Source organism: Pongo pygmaeus, chromosome 8, assembly GCF_028885625.2.
Source record: "Pongo pygmaeus isolate AG05252 chromosome 8, NHGRI_mPonPyg2-v2.0_pri, whole genome shotgun sequence".
Lineage (NCBI taxonomy): Eukaryota > Metazoa > Chordata > Mammalia > Primates > Hominidae > Pongo > Pongo pygmaeus.
In genome coordinates, this window is record NC_072381.2 from 54736747 (window position 1) to 54760550 (window position 23804).

The 23804-nt window shown below is 37.1% G+C and overlaps 1 protein-coding gene across 7 annotated transcripts in view; it reads right to left on the bottom strand.

Moving 5' to 3' along the window:
* The window catches only part of PARG (poly(ADP-ribose) glycohydrolase), a 122389-nt gene that overhangs the window by 43294 nt on the left and 55291 nt on the right, over nucleotides 1–23804 (bottom strand). For 4 of the 7 annotated variants that reach the window (XM_054502996.2, XM_054502997.2, XM_054502994.2 and 1 more), the window contains 4 exons: nucleotides 22169–22261; nucleotides 16680–16864; nucleotides 6503–6582; nucleotides 2345–2405 (listed from right to left, as the gene is read on the bottom strand). In XM_054502996.2, the coding sequence (XP_054358971.1) occupies nucleotides 2345–2405; nucleotides 6503–6582; nucleotides 16680–16864; nucleotides 22169–22261 (419 nt within the window). The remainder of the gene's footprint in view (nucleotides 1–2344; nucleotides 2406–6502; nucleotides 6583–16679; nucleotides 16865–22168; nucleotides 22262–23804) is intronic. The other 3 variants (XM_054502998.2, XM_054502995.2, XM_054502999.2) reach the window with 1 other exon arrangement.

A 23804-nucleotide genomic window follows, 5' to 3' on the forward strand; every position in this document is an offset into this window, starting at 1 on the left:
CTGTTGTCAACTATTCTCCATGACTGAAGCTAGAAACTTTATAGTATAGCTCTTAATAAAATTACGAAATTGCTAGAAACTTTTTCTTGGTTTTGTTTTGTTTTGAAGCATTTTCTAACTTCCCAATAGGTCATCCTCTACACCCCTGCCCCAGGAGTCAGAGACGTAGATGATTCTGGCTCTCTGTGATTAAGTCTGGCTAAAGTATTTGCTGATAATCAAAGGGTTAACTATAACATGCCAGAAACATGGAATTCAGGAAAGCCTCTAAGTTCCTGGACCCATTTAGCCCCTTACGCTTGGGAACACCAACAATCCTTATCTTTTCTTCATTCTCCCTCTTTAAGTGAATGCATGTTTCTGGTTCTGTGGAGTCTGGGAGACTGATTTTAATTATATTCTCCAACTCACTTATGAAGCAACTAAAACAAAAAAGAGATCAATGAAATAAAAATAAATCAAATTCTGCCTATCAAAATTAAGGGGACAATCTTCGTCTCACTTAGAGGCAAAGTTACTGTGTCTCATTGACACAGCAGCCTTGCCAGTCTCTGCATTTTGACCTGTCCCTTCTCTCCCACATGGTGGTATACAAATGGGTGTTCTTTCACATTAGTGCCAAATGAATATCAGATGCAAAGTAGAGATCCTGGATGACTTAAAAAGAAGCCCTCAGATTGATCTATAAAATCTATACCAAAGTAACAGGAACAAAACATCTGCATTCCTATTAGAGATTAATAGAAGAGTGAAGAAAAACAATCCTCTGCACCATAGAGATGACACAGCAGAATGGTACGTTTAATTCCAGGCACCATATTTTAAGAGGGCCCAATGAATGGGAGTATGTTAAGAGCAGTGATAAAGGGTTTAGAATCCATATGACATGTGAAATAGAAGAAACAAATCAGTTTACTAGGAACTTGTATGCACTGTTAGAGAGGGAAGTAGGTTAAGAAGCCATTAAGATACATGAAGGAGGGTCAAATGTTAAAGAAAACTAGAAATTCAGATTTATTTATGTAGCTCCAGAAGGAAGAACCAGGAATGGTGGAGAATGAATGTAGAAAACATTTTTAGTGAATGAAAGCATGAGATGATAACACAAGCAGCCACCAATGGAACAAACTGATGTGAAACAGCGGATTTGCCATCACTGAAGCTATCCAGTCTTCTGTCTGTTGCAGGTATTACAGAGCTGATCAAGAGTTTTAGTAGGCAGCTGGGGTTCCTTTCAGATCTAACATGCCATGATGCCAAAATGCTGTACATGTTCTCATCTTTTTCTGGCTCATTTTTTTTTCTCTCTTCAGGTTGCTTAACCTTTTATCTACTTCCCTCTATTAATAATCATCTAAACCATGCACTCAGTCTTCTGAAGTAAATTTCTTTATCTTTCACTTCACAAATAAACATCTTTGATGGATGAAAACACCACAGGAAAGCCACCTAAGCAGATATGACTTCTCAAATTAACTTTTTTTTAAGTGATTTCCATTCATCACTAATTCCAAACAAAACAATTACAAACTATCATAAAATTATTAGAAAGTGAAAATGGGAGGCATTGGTTAAATATGTGTTTAGTATGCTTCATCATGTCCTCAAACATATTTAAAAAGTTAATCCACACTTCTTTAAGTGTACTGGGGGACTTGCTTTAGATTAAGAAATATGTTAACTATTTCAGGACCCTTCTTTAAGTGTATTGGGAGACTTGCTTTAGATTAAGAAATATGTTAACTATTTCAGGACACTAAGGACTTTACAAATCTGAATTAGCTCATATTGGCTGCTATCTCCTCAATATTTTCTGATAAATAACAAACAAACAGTAAATAGCAACTTCCACAAAATCTACCAGTAGTACACAAGGACAGCCAAACTTCAAAATTCTTGCCACTCAACAAACTCTAGATGGTTACCGTTTACTAACATGTAAATAATAAAAAGACTTTTCTCAATCTTGTCCTCCAGAAAGAAAAGCCATAAAGTTCAAACACTAACCAAAAAAAAGGGTAAGGAGAAACATTTAAATATTGGTGTTCCTTTTATTAGTGTCTTCACATACAACACTCCTCAATTTAAAACAGGACTTTCTTTCAGAAGACAAAACCAAGACAAAACAGTAGAAATCAAAGGGTTATAGACTTTGATTTAAAAGGCATAACCTTTTCAAACATGAGAGCTATCAATGGATCATTTATGAGAAGAAATTCCCTGGCACTAGGATAAATAGGGGTTGGAAAACCATCTTTCTAGGTGCTATAAAATAGAATCCTTCATGGTGCAAGAGTCCTTCTAATTCTAGGGGGTCTAGGATTATTTTTATTATTATTGTTACCTTTCCCATTCTGGAAAATCTTCAAGACTCTGTCTTGTAAATGTCACCAACCCAGTAGGTTCTACAGAAGCAAGAAAAGAAAAACATACCCAAAATAAGTTTCAATTTTGAAAAGATTATACACACACACACACACACACACACTCGGTAAAAGAATAGGTCTAACATTGGCTATAAAACTAACCAGGAAATACAAAGCCTAGCATTGGAAAATAACAGAATATTGATTGAAAATAATATCCTTACAGTAGAAACTCCTTCTATAAAATAATAAGACTTCACTAAACGAAACTATACAAATAACAGCACAACAGTAGGATTTGAGTGCTGGTACTTTTTGGTAAAGTTTTTGAAGCTGAATACACTTTTTTTTTTTTTTTTTTAAAAAGCATTGAAAAAAAGGATGTATAACTGGTACAGCTAATGCAATAAAGACAAAATTGAATTCAAATTTGTAGACTCCTTTACAAAGAAAGGACTTAACCCTACATTCAGAGACTGGAGAATAAATACACATTTATGTACTATATGGTAAAGTGAAATGTCACAGATTTAAAAAGGAAATCATTTGCACATCCTCTGGAGTTAGTACAGCTAAGTCTCGGGCTTAAATAGTGGGCAATCACTCTACTTGTTAGTAGCAGTCGTAGCCAGAGGAGAAATTACTGGTTCTAAGAGTTTACAGAACAAAGATGACATATTTTTCAAGGAGCACTAAATTTGGGAGGATCTAAATGAAGCACTATTAATGTAGTCAATAATTTTAGAGGACGAGATCCTTTTCCAGTCAGATTTATTTATTTATTTTTTAAAGCTAGTAGCAAAAGAAACAAACAAATAAATCAGCTGGCCAGAAGTAATTTGTCTGATTCAAATCAAAGAACAAACTAAAAATGCCATGCCATTTCTGTTTTCTTGAATAGAAAAAAGCTCTTAAGGAAAGAGAGAGATGTCAGGAACTATTAGTGATGACAGTGTATAACCCAGTGAAAGCCTGGCCATCATTTCATTCCTGTGCACAATTCCACATTTCCTTGTTCTCAGTCAAAAGCAGGAACCACTCAAAAACCATATGGAGCAGTTGTAATAGAAAACAAATTTTTTTGTTAACATGGGTCTTATGTCCTTTAGATATCTAACTTTAAGATAAATGGATAACATATTTAAAACTCACAAGTAAGTGGTCAAACAACTCAAACACTAGCGAAGCAATTCCATGAATATAATAGAAAACATCTCTCTTGTCATTCGGTAACTTAGCAGAGAAGTAAGAATATCAAATGTCCTTAATATATACTAAGAGATGCTAAAAGAAATTCATAAACACTGCTGGCAAAGCAAGAAAAGGCAGAAGAACATGGTTTCTTAGATTAACAAAAATGCCTTGAGAGCATGTCTGTTAGCGTTTTTTCATAACAAGGCAACTTTCATCTCAGAATAGGACACTTTGATTAATCAAATACTTCCCATAATAAAATCACAATATATACTACACACAGGTCATAAATTTTCAAAAACCTGATCTATAAGACACTTTATCTAAAACTATATAGAAAGTAATTTAATTTGGAAGGCTTTTTAAAATACTTCAGTCTCAAGATCTTCATCAGATATAAAATACACATGTTTAACAACACTGAAAAGTTGGTCCTGATGGAATTCTAGTTTATCAATTCTAAAAGGCATGTTTTTTCACATATTACATTTCCAAAACTGGAATACATCTTTTATAATGGAGGTATCTTACCATAGGTCTAGACTAGAGGTGAATTTTCCCAGAGAAGATGTGCATCTGCTTCTGCTGTCGTCTGGGAACACTATCAGCCCGATACCATCTGAATTAATCCTTTGTGGCAGGCCTTTGTGGACCACACTGGTGGTAAGGCTGCACACCCAAAGCTTAGGGCTTGTGGTTCAAATTCTCAGAGAAATGTTTTTTTCCTTTCTCTATTTAGTGTCAAGGTTGAGACTTGCACGTTTCTTTATGGTCCCTTTTCTGGATGGTCAAGTTAATTTCTCATTTATCCTTAGGTGTACCAGCCTTGTGGGTCATGTCTCCTACTAAACTCCCTGTCCTGAGTGTTTTTTCCTTCTTAGAGGTATATAATATAATAGCATTTTTAAAAAATAATCTATGACATCTCAGATTTGATGAAATATGGTACCTTAAATAAGCTTCTGAAGTCTATTGAGTAGGCTCCAGAACTTCTACACAACCACTCATTATACTGCAACCTCTTTTATTCTCTTTAGTATTTCCCTTTAAACCGTTAGCTTTACATACTGAAGACCAAGAGCAATGTTGTACTGTATTTCTACAAAGAACTTAATTAACATGTACAGTGAAAAAGTCAGAAAATAAAATGTCTAGTTATAATTTATTTCTTCAAATTCCCAATATTTATAATGGCATATACATTTCCAGTTGAAAAAACAAACTTTAAGCTTTTTCCTCAAAGTATCTGAAATCCTAAAATTTAGAAAGCCAAGTTAGTTTTTAGAGAAGACATACATGATTTGACTCCCAGGACAAAAAAGTAAACTCTGTACTACTTAGTTATAATAATTCTACTTAAAACGGCAACTCAAAGTACTGTAAAAACAAAACAAAATAACCCAATAGTAATAATTCTAATTAGACCTAGAATAGCCAAAAAAAGCAGTCATTTATTTATTTTTTTAGACAGAGTCTTGCTCTGTTGCCCAGGCTAGAGTGCAGTGGCACAATCTCAGCTCACTGCAACCTCCACTTCCCGGGTTCAAGTGATTCTTGTGCCTCAACCTCCCCAGTAGCTGGGATTACAGTCTCCCGCCACCGCGCCTGGCTTATTTTTGTATTTTTTAAGTAGAAACAGGGTTTCACTATCTTGGCCAGGCTAGTCTGCAACTCCTGACCTCGTGATCCACCCACCTTGGCCTCCCAAAGTGCTGGGATTACAGGCGTGAGCCACCGTGCCTGGCCTTACGTAGTCATCTTTTTAACAAGTCATTACAAATTCTAATTTGATTTTGTGTCTCATAGGTCCAAATGATTCTGCATTTTAATATTGCATTCAGTACAAGGCACAAAACTGAAATTCAATAAGCTATGAGATAAATAATTCCATATCAGAGAAGCATGTAATTTTCTCTTAAATATCAAAATCCTGATAATTGATTTCATTCTAAAAATTTAACAATGTCCAATAGCAATACATTCAAGGGGGAAGATGCCAAGTACACTGTAATGCAAGAGTAAAAGAAGGATATGAGAAAAATGACCTTAAAATGATTCAAAGACATATTTTAAGACAATCCTATGACCCAGAACTGAAAAAAAGCCATTTCACTTGACCAGGTTGACCTTACCTACTTAGCACAAAGAAACTTTTGAGGTTTTCTGATTTACATCCACTTGTAGGAAAGGCTACCCATTGATAATAGCTTACATTTATTAAGCATGTATCTTCTTGTTTAATATTTATAACTACCCTATAAGGTAATGGCCTTTATTATATTATTTCATAGGTGATAAAACTGAAGCTTAGAGGTGTCAAGAAACTTGACCGTGGTCATTCAGCTTCTGAGATAAGAGTGGCAATACCAATCTATTATCAGCTGGTCATTACCAGTATTTGTTGGACATTTACTACTACTGTCTTAGCTTCTATCAGGTTTTGGGGAAGCAAGAATGTTAAGGTTCAACAGAGGAAGATGGAGATATAAAACTCAGTACAAAACAGTTTTATAAGAACTCCACAAAGGGCTTAGGGGGGCACAAAAGAGAGGAATGGGTAGAAAAGCAATGCGTTAGTTGACTTATGCAAATAAACTAGTGAATACTTCTTTAAATAAAGAGCATCCAAAATTTATTTCCTGGTCAATATACTTTCTCTGGTTTTTATTCATGAAAATCTTTTGATGTATATTACAGATTTCAGAGAATATGGGTCCGATTTCAGAGTATGTAAACCCCGCCCCCCTACATTTATAGCACACGTTTATGCTTATACACAACATAAGCATAAAATCTAGGTTATATTGTCGCGTCATTACTAGTGTTTCAATGTGGTTGGGACAGGAAGGTTTACTTTAAACATAAAATGTTCCTCACATGTCACTTGACTTGAACTGTTCCCATCAGCAAGAAAAATTACAGTAAGAATGAAAGGAATTTACTTTTCTCTGTGACTCTTCTAAAGTAGCAGAAGAGCGTTTTAAGTTTCTCCGGTTTCCTTGATGAACGTCCCTCAAACAATCTAAAAGAGATAAAAAATAAAAGAGAGTGGAAGATGAGTTAAAATGCCTTAACGATTCACAAAACTACATCCATATTGCTACCAAGTAATAAAAAGAAATAATTCTTCCAGAAGACAATTCTGTAATGATAAGAACTGGAAAATTGGTTTAGATTCAAATGGCAGCTGGAGAGAACTGAAACCAACTAGAACCAGACTTCTTCAAAGCTGCTCAAATCAGACATCATTTGCTACCAACCACATTTCTCCAACCTATCTTCCACCACAGAGAAGGCACCATCTAGCCCTCCCAGTCAATTGGGGTCAGTCAGTGCACAGCTACTTTCTCAATGGCTAATAACATTTATAATTCATAATGTTACTACGTAGTTTGATAAGTAACAAAAACGGTATCGAAAAAAATCCTTATCTGAGTGTTTGTGAGGAAATGAGAGTGGAGGGGAATGGGGGAAGGGACACAGGCAGGTATAACAAGGTATCAGGGCTCAACAATCCTTGTTAATTAAACAACTAGATTCTTTTATGGACTGAATGTTTGTGCCCTCTCAAAATTTATATGTTGAATCCTTAATCCCTAATATAGCTAAATTTGGAGATAGGGCCTGTGAGGAGGTAGTAACAGTTAAATGAGGTCATAGGGGTGGGACTCTAATCTGATAGAACTGGTGTCATTTTAAGAAGACAAGGTGAGACTACATTACTCTCCCTCTGCCATGTGAGGACAAGATGCCAGCCAACCTATAAGCCAGGAAGAAAGCCCTCATCAGGAACTGAAGCAGCAGCACCCTGATCTGCAGCTTCTAGCCTCCAGAACCATGAGAAAATAAATTTCTGTTGTTTAAGCCACCCAGTTCTATGGTATTTTATTATGGCAGCCCAAGCTGACTAATAGAGATCCTTTGCATGGTAACCACAACAGTGCCTACCCTGTGTCATCTAGTTTTCAGCAACCCGGACTTGGATTACTTAATTCAGTTTTCTTTGAAATGATGTGGCATTGTTATTGGTAACATATAATTCAGTTTATTCTGAGGAAAGAAAAGCAGGGCTTTAAAAGCATTATGACCTGAGTAAGTAGTTCACTAAAAGATTTCTAACACAAAAGCATGCTTTTGAGCATAAGATCTAGCTTTCCAAAGGCATTTAAAAATTATAGAGACTCAGTGGCTATGAATGATGAGGTACTCTTCATCTGCCTCTAGTCATGTGCTCTGACTTTAAAACCAGAGACCCTTCAAGTAAAGTCCATGTTAATAAGTGCTGAAATGGGTAATTATTTTTCATGATTACAACAGCAAGCTTATGTAACTACGCTGAGAGGGAAAAGTTAATTCCATGAGAAAATCCTATTGAGCGACTGAAATAAATTAGGACAAGGAAAGGAAATGGACATTTCAAATGGTTCCGTTTTCAATGATCTGAAATCTGTATTCAGGGTCAATTTCTGAAAAAACAATTTATATGAATATTTATTTCCTAAAAAGAATACTAATGTACGCTAGTATTTTAACCAAATCTAAAATCAGATCTCTTTTTAAAAATAGTTTAAGACAGCCTGTGTGATAATTTTTATTTAAAGAACGTATCTTTCTAAAATATTTAATACACATACTCTTATAATCCAGTTGCCAGCTGAAAGAAAGCCTCTTTGAGGGTGCACGTTTCAGCATGGCTTCTTCTAGAATAGAGTTTATTTAAGTCATAATGAAGAAGCCACATGGCAGTTTAATTAAACATCCTATATCAATAAATACGAGTTACTAAATGAATACCTAAGGCTCCACTGCAAAATCTCTTTCTAGGCTCACTATGTACTAGAGGAAAGCCATATGAATACAAAAGTAGCCACCACCTTTTCCTAGAGATGAATTGACGTACTATACAATTCAATTAAAGGATAAAAGTTCTTCTTCAACAGAACTATTGCATAGTGAGGAGAAAATGGCTGTTGCTCTTAAGAAATAATTCTCTAAAACATAGGAAAAGTGTCCCTAGCTTCCATATGTGGTCATCTGTGTATAAAATCACATAAAAGGTCACACACTTCACAACCATGATGACAAATTATTAACTTTAGGAGCCTCGTGAGACTGCAGATTTATTATCCTGGTGAGACAGACTTTCCTGGAAGATTTTATGGCTGTTATTACCACCCACTACAAATGAACACCAGTTTATTTTGCAGGTACAAATCTTAAAGGTACAAATCAAGCAGAATCTCAATGTACTCTGTTTATTCATTGCTCCAATCCTAACTTCAAATCACTGTGTAACCAAATACGCTTTCCCATCTTCCTGATAGAGCAGGGGGAAGTGGGGGAAGTGTCGTGGTGGGTGTGGGGGGTAAGAAGTGGAGATAAAGTCAGAGGAGATGAAGCAGGTTTAAAATCCTTGTGACAATTCTGAGACTTGGCTGTTGTGAAATTTTAAAGTTGTAGCACAGCCACTCAAATAAAATGAATTATCCTGATATGGAAGCAAGTAAAAATAACATAAATAGACAGGCAAACAGCATGAACGAAAAGTCATCCCAGGAGTGATATACAATCTGAGGGACAGCTTTTGGGAATGAGGAGGAAAACAAAAGGACTGAGGCTGGAGCCCAAGAAAGGGGTGAAGGGGGAGAAGAAAGATGGGGCAGGGAAGATAGAGAGAAGAGAAAGGCTGATAGAAATGGGGTTAGAGAAAGAGAGCACGAGAGACAGACACACAGAGAAAAAGACATACACAAACAGGCTCAGAGAAAGTGAGACCTTCTCATAATCATTAAGCATCATTCCCCCCCCCCTTTTTTTGTAAATTTCCCAACACCTCTCTTTTTTAATTTAGATTTTTCAAGTCCTGGGTATGTATATTTGAAGGCATATTTTAAGTTAGAAGTGTGCACACAAACCAGGCCACAATAACTCCTCTGCATGCAGGGAGGACATTTGGGCATTTAATTGAAAGATAATTACAGATTATTAAAGAAATCAAACAGAAAAAGCCAGTCAGGAAACCTTACTTTGTTCTAAACAAAACTGTTTGTATTTTCAAAGACAGACATCAGTCAAAGGTCAGACACTTATTAGCTGGTGTTTTTCTTTGCATACTTATAAGGAGAAACAGAGTTGAATAAAATCTTTCCCTGAATGGAATACTGATAACATTACTGGAATTTTATTCTAGGTATATCCATCCCCACCCCCACCATGACCCACTATGCCATTTCAAGTTAAGTAATAATCCCATTAGTATACAGTAAATCAAACCCAAAGCACTACAACCTCCATTTTAAAATACGAGCAAGTGATAATCCGGAACCCAGCCAGAAAGTCATTCCTGGCTCTTCTGTGAGGCACTCTGCCATATGGCCCCAGCAGCATTTTCAATCCAGGGAAGAGGCAGATGTAAAAACCTCCTGGGCTGACCACTGCTGAGACCCACAATTCATCTCTGACCATCTAGTTTCCATGCAAACTCAGAAGCATCAATGCTAATCACATTGGAAGCCTTTATATGAATGTTTAGGACCTAAATGGCAAGCAGGGAAAAAGGTCAGGTGTATTTACCATAACTAAGCAGGGCTGAAAGAACACAGCAATAAATAAAAAAGGGAAGACTTATTCAATTTATTGACGTCAGCCTCCCACCACATACTCTTACCATTTTTCTTATTCAACTAGCTAGCCATACCTCTCTTTTGAGATTATATACACTCTCACACACACAACTCCCCACTGCTAGAAACTATAATCATAAGTAGAAACTATGCATAAAAGGAAATAACACAATAAAATGCTACATAATCAGCTTAACAAATGGCTCATCAGATTAAGTACTGGATCTTTCAGAAGCCACATAAAAGTGGGGGGACTTTCAGTTGTTTGGCATTTCTGGAGCACTCAGAGCATTTTGCTCATGACAGGCTTTGAGATATAATAAAAGAACACTGAGTTTGAGTGGAAGACAGTGATCAAGTTCCAGTTGTGCTAACAATTTATTTACTCTCCCTGAACCTTATCTGTAGAGAGGCTTTCTTACCTAGAAAATTCCACAGACAGAATCAAAGCAAGCCATCAAAAGACAGTATCAGTGGTGATGTATAGTCATTGTTCCTATTATTTGCTAGCTTAGGCTCATTAAAACACACACCATCTCACAGTGAAAGGCAAGTGCAGACATTCTGGCTGCTTAGGATTCTCTACAACATTGTGGAGACTAACACTGGGTTACCTGCCTTAATTCATTTTTCATGTTCTGGTATCCAAAAGAATATCCATCACCTAGGAAGACAAGAATATGCCTGATTTCAAATCTTCAATGGAACTACTTAAACTCTTATTTGTGAGAATGCTATTTGCTGCAAGCTTAAATCTGTCATGGTCACTCTGGACTTACAAATGGCTTTAATTCATTTAATAGATCAATAATTATTTCTAAAAATAGTTCTAATTTTTGACTAGTCATGAGGTAAGAATTATTAATTCAGTTCATTCAAAGGGAGACTGTGTAGCAGAATGGTTAAGGGACACAGCTTCTCAAAGGAGACTACATCCTGCGTTTGAATCTCAAGTCTACTAGTTACTGTGTTAACTTGGTGAAGTAACCTCCCCTCTCTAAACTTCCATCTCATTTTAAAATGAGTGTAACAACAATTCCTAATCAATATTCTAATTCATATGGTTAATGTGACAAGTAAATGAATTTCAGATAATGCTGAGTAAGCTAAGGTACTTGCGCTAAAATAAGGCATTACATAATGCCCAGGCAAAAAAAATCAACATTCATTTACATAAAGCAGTTGCATTGTTCTAATTAATATTCCCTTCATTTAAAAAAATGGCCCAGCCTTGATCCCCCTTCAAGCCCAACATGCTGACTTTCAGTGCTAACCAGCTCAGTCTTCAGGATAAACGACCATGTACAATGAAAAAGATAAACCTGCCATCGCCAAGAAGCCCCAGACTTCCCCACTCAGAAGTTTGGCTGAAAAACAAAGGTCTTTTAAAATTAAAATATATATTAAAATTGGCCGGGTGCGGTGGCTGATGCCTGTAATCCCAGCACTTTGGGAGGCCAAGGCTGGTGGATCACGAGTTCAGGAGACTGAGGCCATCCTGACTAACACGGTGAAATCCTGTCTCTACTAAAAACACAAAAAATTAGCCGGGTGTGGTGGTGGGTGCCTGTAGTCCCAGCTACTCCGGAGGCTGAGGCAGGAGAATGGTGTGAACCCGGGAGGTGGAGCTTGCAGTGAGCCAAGATGGCGCCACTGCACTCCAGCCTGGGCGACAGAGCGAGACTCTGTCTCAAAAAAAAAAAAAAAGATGTATATACGAATGTAAATTCTGGTAATTGGTTACAGGAAATTGGAAGTCACCAAAGCCAAGCTTTCCCAAGACATCCTGACCTCTGCCTGTCAGCCATCCAGCAACGGTGGGTCTTTGCTCTCCACAAAACTCTGTGGATTCTATTTCTTCCATAAGAAATAAAATGCTATATGCTGAATAAGTAAAATAGGGTGAAGTAGACACAATGACAATGCATCTGTGGAGGAGTAATTGGAAAGAAGCTATCCACACTAGCTTTTTTGGAAAAGCCTCAAAAAATCTGTGAAATTCCACCCTCAAAATCAAATTACAAAAATTGTCCACTCTTATTAACTTTGTGTTCAGCTTGATTTCTGACAACTGACTTGTTCTTCCCTTAACTATTTTTTCTTCTGCACATAAAAGTAATATATGGGCTGGGCGCAGTGGCTCACGCCTGTGAAACAGGTTTTTTATATAACTGCAATTGCAGATTCCAATGCTCTGCGTTTTCTCTCAATTCTACCCCAATTACTAACGAAATCAGAAGTAAGAGCTATGTTTGATTATATGTGGCTTAAAAATAAAACATCTCGTAATTCCTAAGACTGAGACATAATATGAAAAGTAAAAGACAAGAGACTGAGAACAAAGGGTCTAAATTATAGTCTTAGCACTCTGCCACTAACGAGCTCCATTACTCAAAACAAGTACTTAATTCTCAAATATTTCATCTGTAAAATTTCTTTTCATTCATTCAAGAAGCATTTATTGAAAGCCTACAATGCATGAGACTGTGAAAATAACAAAGAAGACAGTTAAGATCCCTGTCCCACTGAAATGATTAAATAAGCAATTATGAAGTAGTCTAGGTAGTACAGTAGGAAAAGCAGGGGACAGTAAAGGCACACATCTGGTTGTACAAACCTAAGAAGTACCCCGGATGCCTCTCTCCGCCCATCTACCAATCCTGTCCATCACCATCACTCTGGCTACCCCTTCAAATGTCTCCACACCTCTGTCCCCTCCCCTACACTATCCCAGCTACCATCCTCTTTCCTGGTGCATTGCAGTAGCCTCTCCAATTGGGTAAACTCATGTACTCTGGCCCCTCTCTGCTTGATTCCCACATTACAGCCAAAATAAACTTTTGAAAATGTAAATCTGAACACATGTGCTAGTCTCCCTCTACCCACATATCTAATCCTCCAATGACTTCCTGTTGTTTTCAGATGGCCTAGTGAGGCAGAGCATGGTCCAGCCTCCAGCTACTTCTGTAGCCTCTCCCATCTCCATGCTCCTTCTCACTCTCTGTGCTGCAACCACACTGTCTTCTCTCAGTCTCTGGACATGTCAGGTCCTTCTTGCAACAGTGACTTTACACATACTCTTCCCCCTGCAATGCACCACCTCTCCTTCTCCTTGGCAAAACTTTTATTCACGCTTTTGTACTTAATTCAAAAGTTGCGCTGGGCATGGTGACATGTACCTGTAGTCCTAGTTACTTTGGAGACTGAGGTGGGAGGATCTCTTGAGCCCAGGAATTTGAGACCAGCCTGGGCAACATAATGAGATCCAGTCTCAAAACAACAACAGCAAGAAAAGTTATTTCCTTGAGGAAAGTTTCCTTTATTAAATTATATCTTTCTTTAATAAAACGTCATGGTGCTGTGTACCTCTCCAGAGGTACACACAGGCTAGCATAGGAACCTAGAGTAGCAAACCTATCCTAGCAGAATCTAAGACACCAGAAAAACTGATACGTGAACTGGGTATTGGAGGAGGAATAAAAGCCATGTGGAAAAGAGAAGGGCATCCGTGATGTGAGGTTTGAAAATGAGACAATACTACATAACAGTAAGAACTCAGAAATTGGCTTCTCCTTTCTCTGTAACCTCATGGCACTTAATACACTGTGGGGAATATTGCAGTTGCTCATTGTACGTTTGAACTAAACATTGACTAAATGCCAGTATCTAAAAACAAACTTAGCTACTGTACAAACTTGAAAAATAGATTAAAAATATGCCCCTTGCAACTAATATTTATGTAACCAAGGAGCATATTATATAAAAAAAATACTATCCTGTTTGCTAACACTAGGATTTTAAAGAAATTTTCTTAGATAACATTATTTTTCATTCTTTGCTGCCCCTTCCTTAGTGTTGATAGTAGAGAGTAATCATATATAATAACAAATTATCATCAATATTTTAATGTTTGAAGGTCATAAAAATATAACCCAAGAATTGACAGTCTAAGAGCAGCTTATATGCAAGTCATCTGCTATACTTTCATCTGCTAAACACACAATAAATGCACTGAAATGTCTAGTTTTTAAATTTTTTAATTAAAAATTTACATTAGGAACTAACCAGCTGAATTCTAGAATTCTTCTCATCTTAAGAGAATAAAACATTCTCCAATTTTAAAAGGCTAAAAATATGGTCTTTGGGGCTGACACTCTGATATTGGAGAGAATTGTGAATTCATTTCTCTGCTGCCATGTGGAGTTATAAGAAATGCTGCCCACATAAAGTAAGTTGCATTAGAAACAATGACACTCTAGCAGCAATGAGCACACCTATCACCCAGATGTTGGTCTCTAAATACTGTTGTACAATAAAAGAGACCAGGAATCCTTGAGAAAATGGTTGATTCCAGGATTGAGGCATGGAAAATGTAAGATGAACCTGGAACAATGTATGATTCCAGAAAGAAAGTTAATGCTCAAAAAAAGGATGGGGCTTATCAAAAGAACATAGGAGTCAACCTAAAGGAGCCCTAATGGCCAAAGCTAGAATAATTAAAGCAGTAAAATAAATAATACTATTTAATTTAAACTGACACAACAAAATAAATATCCATGAGTCCATTCTGATATTTTAAAAACGGGGGAAAAGGGATAGCTCTTCCTTACAATGGAATTTCAATTAGCAAATGTAGAAGAGGGAAGCAGAAAATTCACAACAGGCAAACACTATGGTAATAATCATTGCAGACAAGATGCACCAATGGATGCCAAAATTAGTAGGGATAAATGTGAGGCAAAACAACATTTGCATAGTGTTTATCTCTTGGGAAATATTTATTAATCACAAAAGGAAATATGGTAACTTTACAGTGGAAAAAGCCAGCAGACACTACCTTCGCCAACTGATCACCAGTAATAAGAAGTATCATGATCCCACTGATATGGTGCACTGAGAAGGACACAGGATCATTTCTGTGGTATTCTCTCAAAAATGCATGACCTCATTCCAATCCTGAAAAAACATCAGCCAAACCCAGACTGAGAATATTCTCCAAAATAACTGTGATGAGTACTCTTCAAAACTGTCAAGATCACGAAAGAAAAGAAAAAACAAGAAACATGTTGGAGGAGACTAGGTAATTAAATGTAACTGGGATGCTGGGTAGGATCCTGGAACAGAAAAAGGATACTAGAAAAACTGGTAGAATCAGACTGGGTGCAATGGCTCACACCTGTAATCCCAGCACTTTGGGAGATAGAAGCAGGCGGATCACCTGGGGTCAGGAGTTCGACACCAGCCTGGCCAACATGGTAAAACCCCGTCTCTACTAAAAATACAAAAATTAGCCGGGCGTGGTGGCACGCACCTGTAAGCCCAGCTACTCAGGAGGCTGAGAAAGGAGAATCGCTCGAACCCGGGAGGTGGAGGTTGCAGTTGGCCAAGATTGCGCCACTGCACTCCAGCCTGGGCAACAGAGCGAAGCTCTGTCTTAAAATTAAAAAAAAAAAAAAAAAAAAAGTGGTGTTACTGATCATTCTACTTTGGAGACAAAAGCAGTATGGCAAACAAAAGTGGGTTTTGTTTGTGTATCCGCTCTATGACTTTATCTCCTACTCTGCACACTGCCCCACCCTCAGAGGCAGGCTCTGGGTGACCAGAGGCAGTGAAGGGCATTACACACAGCCTGCTGGGAAAGGGGCACAGATTATAGCAATTTTCTCAAGTCTCACACTGAAATCAGGGAAGAAAACTCATATATTCTATTCATGGGTCCTATAAAGATAATTCTCAAGTGAAGAAAGAAACAGAGGTGGGGATATGGGAGTAGTGAGTAGGAGGGAAGAAAAAACATTAATTTGCCAAGAAGATTCTTTAAAATATTTTTGTTTGTGTAGAAGACAGAGAAAGTAGTCACCTGGGAAAATGGCTGGAATCTAAAACTTTATCAATACCTTCACACTGTATTAATTTAGTAGAGCAGTTTGAACATTCTTTTGTTTTTCTTTTAAAAATATTACACTGATAAATTAACCACGTCTATAAAGGGTCAAAATCACCTTTCACTTTTCATCAAAACAATTACATTTTTCAAGTCTCATAAGACAGCTCATGACTTTATACTCTCATTTTATAAGACCTTTGTAGAAAGGAGGACTTTTCCTCTACCTTTCACAGTATTTCAGCGTTAATGAATATAAGCACAACAAAAGTTCTCGTGAATAATCAAACTGAAGAGGCATGTGGAGTCCAGAGAACTGGGGAATCATCTGAGAGGACAGAAGGAACATGGGCCCTGGAGAAAGACAGGCCTGAAATAAAATCTCAGTTCTGTGACTTACTAGCTCCTGGATCCTAATCAAGTTCTTTTAACCTCAATGAACTTTAATCACCTTGCCTGCAAAATGGTGAAAATGTCACTTAAGTACTGTAAAAATTAAATAAGACAACTGCATATAAAATGCTTGGCCTATGGAATTTATTCAAAAAATATCATTAGTTCCTTCTACCTTTGTCTTTTTCATTGTTAAAGAGGTGTTTTCTGAAAACATACCGATTGAAGTTAATGTCTGGGTAACTAGAATACTCCGATTTCATCTTAGCATTTCGTCGTGGAAATGTGCAGAAGAAAGCATTAGCTAAAAGACTGGCAATCTGTTCCTGCGACATTGTGATGGAATGATTCATCTTCTGTTTCAGGAGTGGTATTGGCTGATAAAAGAAACAAAAAAATACAGACTAGAAGAGCAATAATTAGTTTAGCAATTTCAAAAGCAGAGGCACCAAATTGCATTTGCTAAATTAAGGCAGAAATAATTTCAGGCCATTCTTGAATCCTTAAATCAACAATATTGTTAAAGTCAAGGGCTGTTTATCAGGGATGATCCAGAAAATGTACTTATTTGACAAACTGCAGATTTCCAAACAATAATAATGACAGTGAAGAGAATACAAAACATTACTTGTTAGTGAAAAACAAGACTGCTTCAGCAAGTAAATAAAAACACATTGCCCATGTAATGAAAAATTAAAACAAAAGATGAAACAAAAATATATAACATTGTTTAAGCTAAATTTTGTTCTTATTTACGTTAAAAATTATTGGCCAGAATAATCTTTCTTAGTCCTCAATAAAATGATCTAAGATAATTCAACAAATAAGTCTTAACCCTCTTATTCCAAATTACACTTCATACTGACAATTTCTTTATAAGAATCAAATCTAACTTCATTAAAGGTATTAATAGAACATGTAAAAACCACCATACAGACATGTATAAGTTGTAAAAAGACAGACATTTCTTACATAACCAAACATTCCAAGTCAAGGAAGATGTAAGACACTTTTCCTTCAAATCTTTTGTCTAAAATGTCTTCTAGTTATACCACCAAATTCACTTACCTTTTATTGTCAGTATAATCCACACGAACTGAGTATTGCGTTCAGTGGGTTTTATTCTGTTTGTAAACCAAAAATAAAGTTCCAGGCCCCCCAACCAACTGAATGAACCCCTCCTCTAGACTAAGGGGATTCCAAAGTTAACCTGAAACACTAGTCCACACCATGATAGGAAGTGTGGGTCTGACATGCCTCATTATATGCTCCTCACTTTAGAATTCAGCACAAGTGACCAGCATTAACAAGAAAACAGAGACCTTAAAACTGATGAAACAAATTTTTTATAATAATAAGACTCAATTCCAGCCTGACTTGAGTATAGCATCACATGACAGATAGCAGACCTTGAAAGAATTGAAGTATTTTACCCCAAAATATATTTCTTTGACATATTTTGAAATAGCCCTGCAAAGCTGTCTGTTGGGAAAATCTACGTTCTGTAAAGAATCCCTATTCCTTTCCAGGTGAGAATTAAGAAAGGGTGTGGTACCTTTTTAGATTTGATAAAAGCACTGAAGCCTGCTACAAGGTTTCATCCACATGATAAAACCTTGGTCTCCACAAACCCTTATCTTAACCCAGATATTCCTTTCTATTGATTCCAGGTCTTTGGATAATAACTCTTCCAACCAATTGCCAATCAGAAAATCTTTGAATCTACCTAAGACCTGTAAGCCCCCCTTACATGTATTGATTGATGTCTTATGTCTCCCTAAAACATATAAAGCCAAGCCTGACCATCTTGGGCACATGTTCTCAGATCTCCTGGGGCTGTGTTACAGGCCACTGGTTACTCCCATTTGGCTCAAAATAAATCTCTTCAAATATTTTACAGAGTTTGACTGTTTTTGTCAACATATATTAAATGTTAAACTGTTTTTAAAGACATGCTGATAAAATCAAAGACCAACTACCAGTTTATCCTTCAGCTGTTAAGTTTCAAAATGCTCCCACAGAATATTTAGAGATGCATTTCATTCTCCCCTTCAGTAAGACCCAGAACTAAGAATTTCAGGTAACTGCACTCATCTCAAAATGGCACGCCTAGAGCAAACTGTCCTGATCATACCTCAGGAGTCGACACCCAGAATGAACCTGAGGAAAGGGCAGGCAAGACAAACCAAAACTGCAGTGCTGAATAATGAATGCTTTTCTAAGTACAGAAGTACACACCACTGCTAGAATAAGAGTTTGCCAGAAAAAAGAACAGATTAAACTTGCAATTCAACTATTTCTCTTGGAAAAATTCAAAGGTAAACAAATAAGCAAAAGGTAAAGAATCTATTTTCCCTATGTTATACAAAATTCTCTCCCCTTCAGGTCTTAGCAATCACCATTTCTGAGAAAAATAGAGAGCTCATATTGATCTCCATTTTCTATCCTGTGCATTTATTCACAACCAAGCAACGAGTTTAGAAAAGGTGACAGTGCATCGATGGCTTCAAGCAAAGTGCTGCTTGGTTTTAGGAAGAAATGAGTTTTTAACTACCATTTACCAAGTTATTCAGAAAAATGATTTTAAAAATTAATGGTAAATATTTCAGGCTTAATGGACTTCAAATACAAACACTTCTTGTCTCTCAAATAAACAAATAGTATAGTTTTAAATAGAGTTAATGATTTCTCCTCTCTTGGTGAGGAGAAATGCCTAAAAACTCATTATTTGGAGAAATCAGGAGATGTAAATCTTACTGTCAAGCACTTGGCTCAACAAAATAAGAGGCTAGTTACTGTGAACCAAGATATTTCAAAAAGTTCCTGACCACATTTGTTTCCTTTAATTTTATTTTGATAAATCTAAAATTTACCCTTTAGATTTGGCCTAGAGTACTTCAATGTGATAAATTATTAAACAATTTAACTTGCCACAAGACGTATTTTGATCTCAAATAAAAATCTTAACTTTCACAGCAGAGACTGACTTTTCAATAGGGGGCAAAGCACGGAATTTCCATGCTCTCCCCGTTGATATGCTAATGGAGAAGAAAGTCACTGGGAGAAGCCAGGACAAAAAGCTGAGGACCCAGGGGTCTGATTTTGGTTCCAAGGGACTTGTTATAGCTTACAAAGTTAGATACTTCTGAACAAAAATTTCTCATTAAATAAAATATGGAAACTCTCATATGCACAAGGGGAAGAGAAGAGGATTAAATGGCCACACCCAAAGGCTACCTACTACCTATTATTGATTATGAACTACATATTGAATTCAAAAAGCATATAATTAAGCACCATGTAAACCAGGGACACAAAGAGGATCTCCCTTTAAGGAGACTATAATCCAGTGGTAAGAGATACATAATGACAAGAATTACAAAACAATGATTTGAGTGCTTCAAGAGGGATGAACCTTGCCTGGGAGGCAGGGAAGGCTTCACAGGGGAAGTAACAGACAGGCATACCTAGGAGGTAGGGAGAGATTCTACTAAGTAAGGAGAGAAAGGAAAAAGAACAAACATGGAATATGATCAAGCAAATAACTTCCAACAGAAACAACAAGAAGATATGTTTTAAAATATATTTCCCTGCCCAGTAGTAAAACTTATTTCAGGCACAATGCATTACTGAGGTGAAATTAAAGTTACATAAAATTGAAAACATCACACTGGAAAACATTTCATGGGTCTCAACTGAAGGTGGCATAGTCCAAGAAGGCATTTGGACATGTATGGGTTGTTTTCTGGTTGCCCCAGTGACCCTATTTGTGGTTTTTGGGGTGTCCTAATGACATACTGCAATGCATGGGACGATCATACACATTCAGAAATTGTTCCACCCAAATGTCCATAGGGCCCCTGTGGAGTAAAATGCTAGCAGAACCCTGGCTAGCAGCCATACAGCAAGAGGCATTGGCCCTAGAAATAAAAGACAAAGGCAAATTCAAGCACGGTTGTGAGAAACACAGGAATAAAATTATGAACAAAACAAACCCTGCGGAGGTTTGAAAATACGTTCACAAATTCTTTGATGCTCCTCTCTTTAAGAGGTGGAGTCTTGGGCAAGGTGGCTCATGCCTGTAATTTCAGCACCATGGGAGGCAAAGGCGGGCGGATCACATGAGGTCAGGAGTTCGAGACCAGCCTGGCCAAAACGGTGAAACTCTATCTCTGCTAAAAATACAAAAAAATTAGCCGAGTGTAGTGGCACACGCCTGTAGTCCCGGCTACTCAGGAGGCTGAGGCAGGAAAATCACTTGAACCCAGGAGGCAAAGGTTGCAGTGAGCCAAGATCATGCCACTGCATTCCAGCCTGGGGGACAAGGGTGAAATTCAGTCTCAAAAAAAAAAGAGAGGTGGAGTCTAATACCCCTCCCCTTGGGTATCGGCTAGCTTCTAATGAACAGAAAAACAGCAGAAGTGATGCTAGGTACCTTGAGAAAAATAGGTCATAGAAGACACTGCAGCTTCCTTGCTCTCTCCCTTGGATTGCTTGCTCTGGGGAAGTTAGCTATTATGTCATAAGGACAATCAATCAGCCTATAGAGAGGCCCATGTTAGGGCATTCTGCCAACAGCTCTGTAAGTAAGCTAACTTAGAGGTATGTCCTTCAGCCCCAGGCAAGTCTTCAGATGACTGAAACCCTGGCTGACATCCTCGCTGCAACCACAAGAGAAATCCTGATCCACAACCACTCAGTCAGCTAATTTGCTCCCAAAGTCAACAGAAGCTGTGAGATAATACATGTTTATTGTTTTAAGCCATTAATTTTGACATAATTTGTTATGTAGCAATATACAATTAACGTACTCCAAACAAAATAAAATACAGGATTCTTTATTTTTAAAAGTTAAGGCTGGCACAGTGGCTCACACCTGTAATCCCAGAACTTTGGGAGGCCAAGGCATCATCTGAGGTCAGGAGTTTGAGACGAGCCTGGCAAACATGCTGAATCCCCATCTCTACTAAAAGTACAAAAAGTAGTAGCCAGGTGTGGTGGCGCATGCCTGTAATCCCAGCTACTTGCGAAGTTGAGGCACAAGAATTGCTTGAACCCAGGAGGCAGAGGTTGCAGGGAGCTGGGATTTGTGCCATTGCACTCCAAAAAAAGAAACTTAGCCGGGTATGGTGGCGCATGCCTATAATCCCAGCTACTTGGGTGGCTGAGGCAGAAGAATTGCTTGAATCCAGGAGGTGGAGGATGCAGTGAGCCAAGATTATGCCACTGCACTCCAGCCTGGGTGACAGAGCAAGACTCTGTCTCAAAAAAAGTTAAGAAAGTATCATTAACTCATTTGTTATAGAATTTGGGGGAGGGTGAGGAAGGAGTGGGTAGTATTAAGCCATTTTGAAAATACGCTATTCCAAATCCATTAGTATGTTTTGAAATAATGCATACTTTTTTAAGTTAGAGGTTATTTATACAAAGAGAGAAAAAGTCAAAGTAAACAAACTTCAACAATGTTAACAGAAGCTAAGGAATGGAATGCTGCATTTTTAATGTCCTTTTGTAGTAGTCTCTACCCTCTAACCTTTTCCTTAATACAGCAAAATTACTACACTCTTTGGCAAAAACTGTTTCCCATCTCTTCTCTTCTCTTCCTCTCTCTCTCTCTCTCTCTCTCTCTGTGACTTTGGCCATTCAAGTTTAAGGGAAATTCAATTGTCAGTCTCAGGTAAGCTACTGAGGAAGCTACATCCACTAACCTGGGTGCAAATATTTGGCAGACAGAGTGCAATTTTCACCATATCAGGCAAGATGGACTGATATAAATGTTGAGCTTCTGCTTCTTCAAGTATCTGAAAACCAGTAAAATAAGTTATGTGAATAACAATAACCAGTAAATATAATAACCAATGAATACATTTGTTATGAAATTAAATTACATATCTGCTTTTCATGGAACCCCATAAAGTGGCACACTATCAGCATCACCAAACACATGTAAAAATGCATCAACAGGTGTATACAAATAAACTTACAAATTCATTTCCAAATGCATATTTGGCATTAAGGCAATTCACCTTAATGCCCTCTGAAAAAAGTTTAAGTATCCCAAATATCAAATATCCCTCACACAACATTCACAATAAAGTAAAAACACTTGCAAATGGAAAACAGTACATTCTGCCCTTGGTTATATCAACTAGAACTGCTAGACACCAAGGACTTTCTTAGAAGCCCCCAAGGACCCATCTAGTTTCAATGGTCTACAATTGAAGAAATCTCCATAAAAGCCACATTAATTACTTCAGAGCATACTCTATGGGTCAAATCTAATCTGTTGGGTAATAAACAATGAGGTTTCTGATGGTCTTAGAATTTCTCTTTTCTAGACACCCTTGGAAAGTGAAAACCACAATTCCCATATCATAATTTGAAGCACAACAAAGATGCCATGCATGGTCCATTTTTGTCTTTTATAAAATTTCCCCTCTCTATAACACCTTTTAATCTAATTTCTTTCTAAACATCAGGGTATTTCTTTAAAAGTACTGGAAATGACAACACTCTTAATTTAGAGATACTACATATACAGTCAGGACTGAAGTAAATACTTTATCTACTTGAAATCACATTTTAACTAGAAGAGGCCTCAGTTATAATCTAGTCTGATCTTGTCACTATTACAGAGAAAACTGAGGCCAAGGAGGTTACCTGATCATCCTACATTGAGGTCAATTAAAACCAAATCAGAACAAGAACCTAAGTGTTCTGGTCTCTATGCCACAGCTCTTCCTACTTCCCTATGTGACCAATGTTTGGAATCGATGAAGAAACAGACTCTTGACAAAAATCAGGAACTAAGCTGAAATAAAGGTAAAATCATTTGTTTATCTGCAGCTGGACAGGGTATGTGTGTAAATAGAAAAAGTAACAAAGAATATTTGCCCTGATTTTGCCAGTAAATTCTAACACTAAGAATTTTCTTTACACCAAAATTCTAAAACCCAACCTATGTTTACTTCTTTTTTAAAATTAAGATAATGAGTAAACATATTCAGAATGAACAGAAGGATATTTGTAATTCAGAGAGTTTGAAATTCAATTAATCATAAGCATACAGAAAATTAAGTAAACAAAAGACAATTATTAATTCTGGAGAAAACAAAAAGTTGTTTAAGAGAGGAAAAGCAATCACAGCCCATATATGAATACTGTTTATACTATCCAACTGAAAAAACAGACTACTGATGTAATTGAAATGAATATGAAAACTATAGTGAGAAAATGGGGAGGTAGAAATGAGGTTTGCATTTATGGTAGTGGAGAAAGTGAGAATAAGAGCTAAATCCTAATCTTCTAAAGTGGGACTTGTTTTAAAAAGACTTTAGAGTAGTC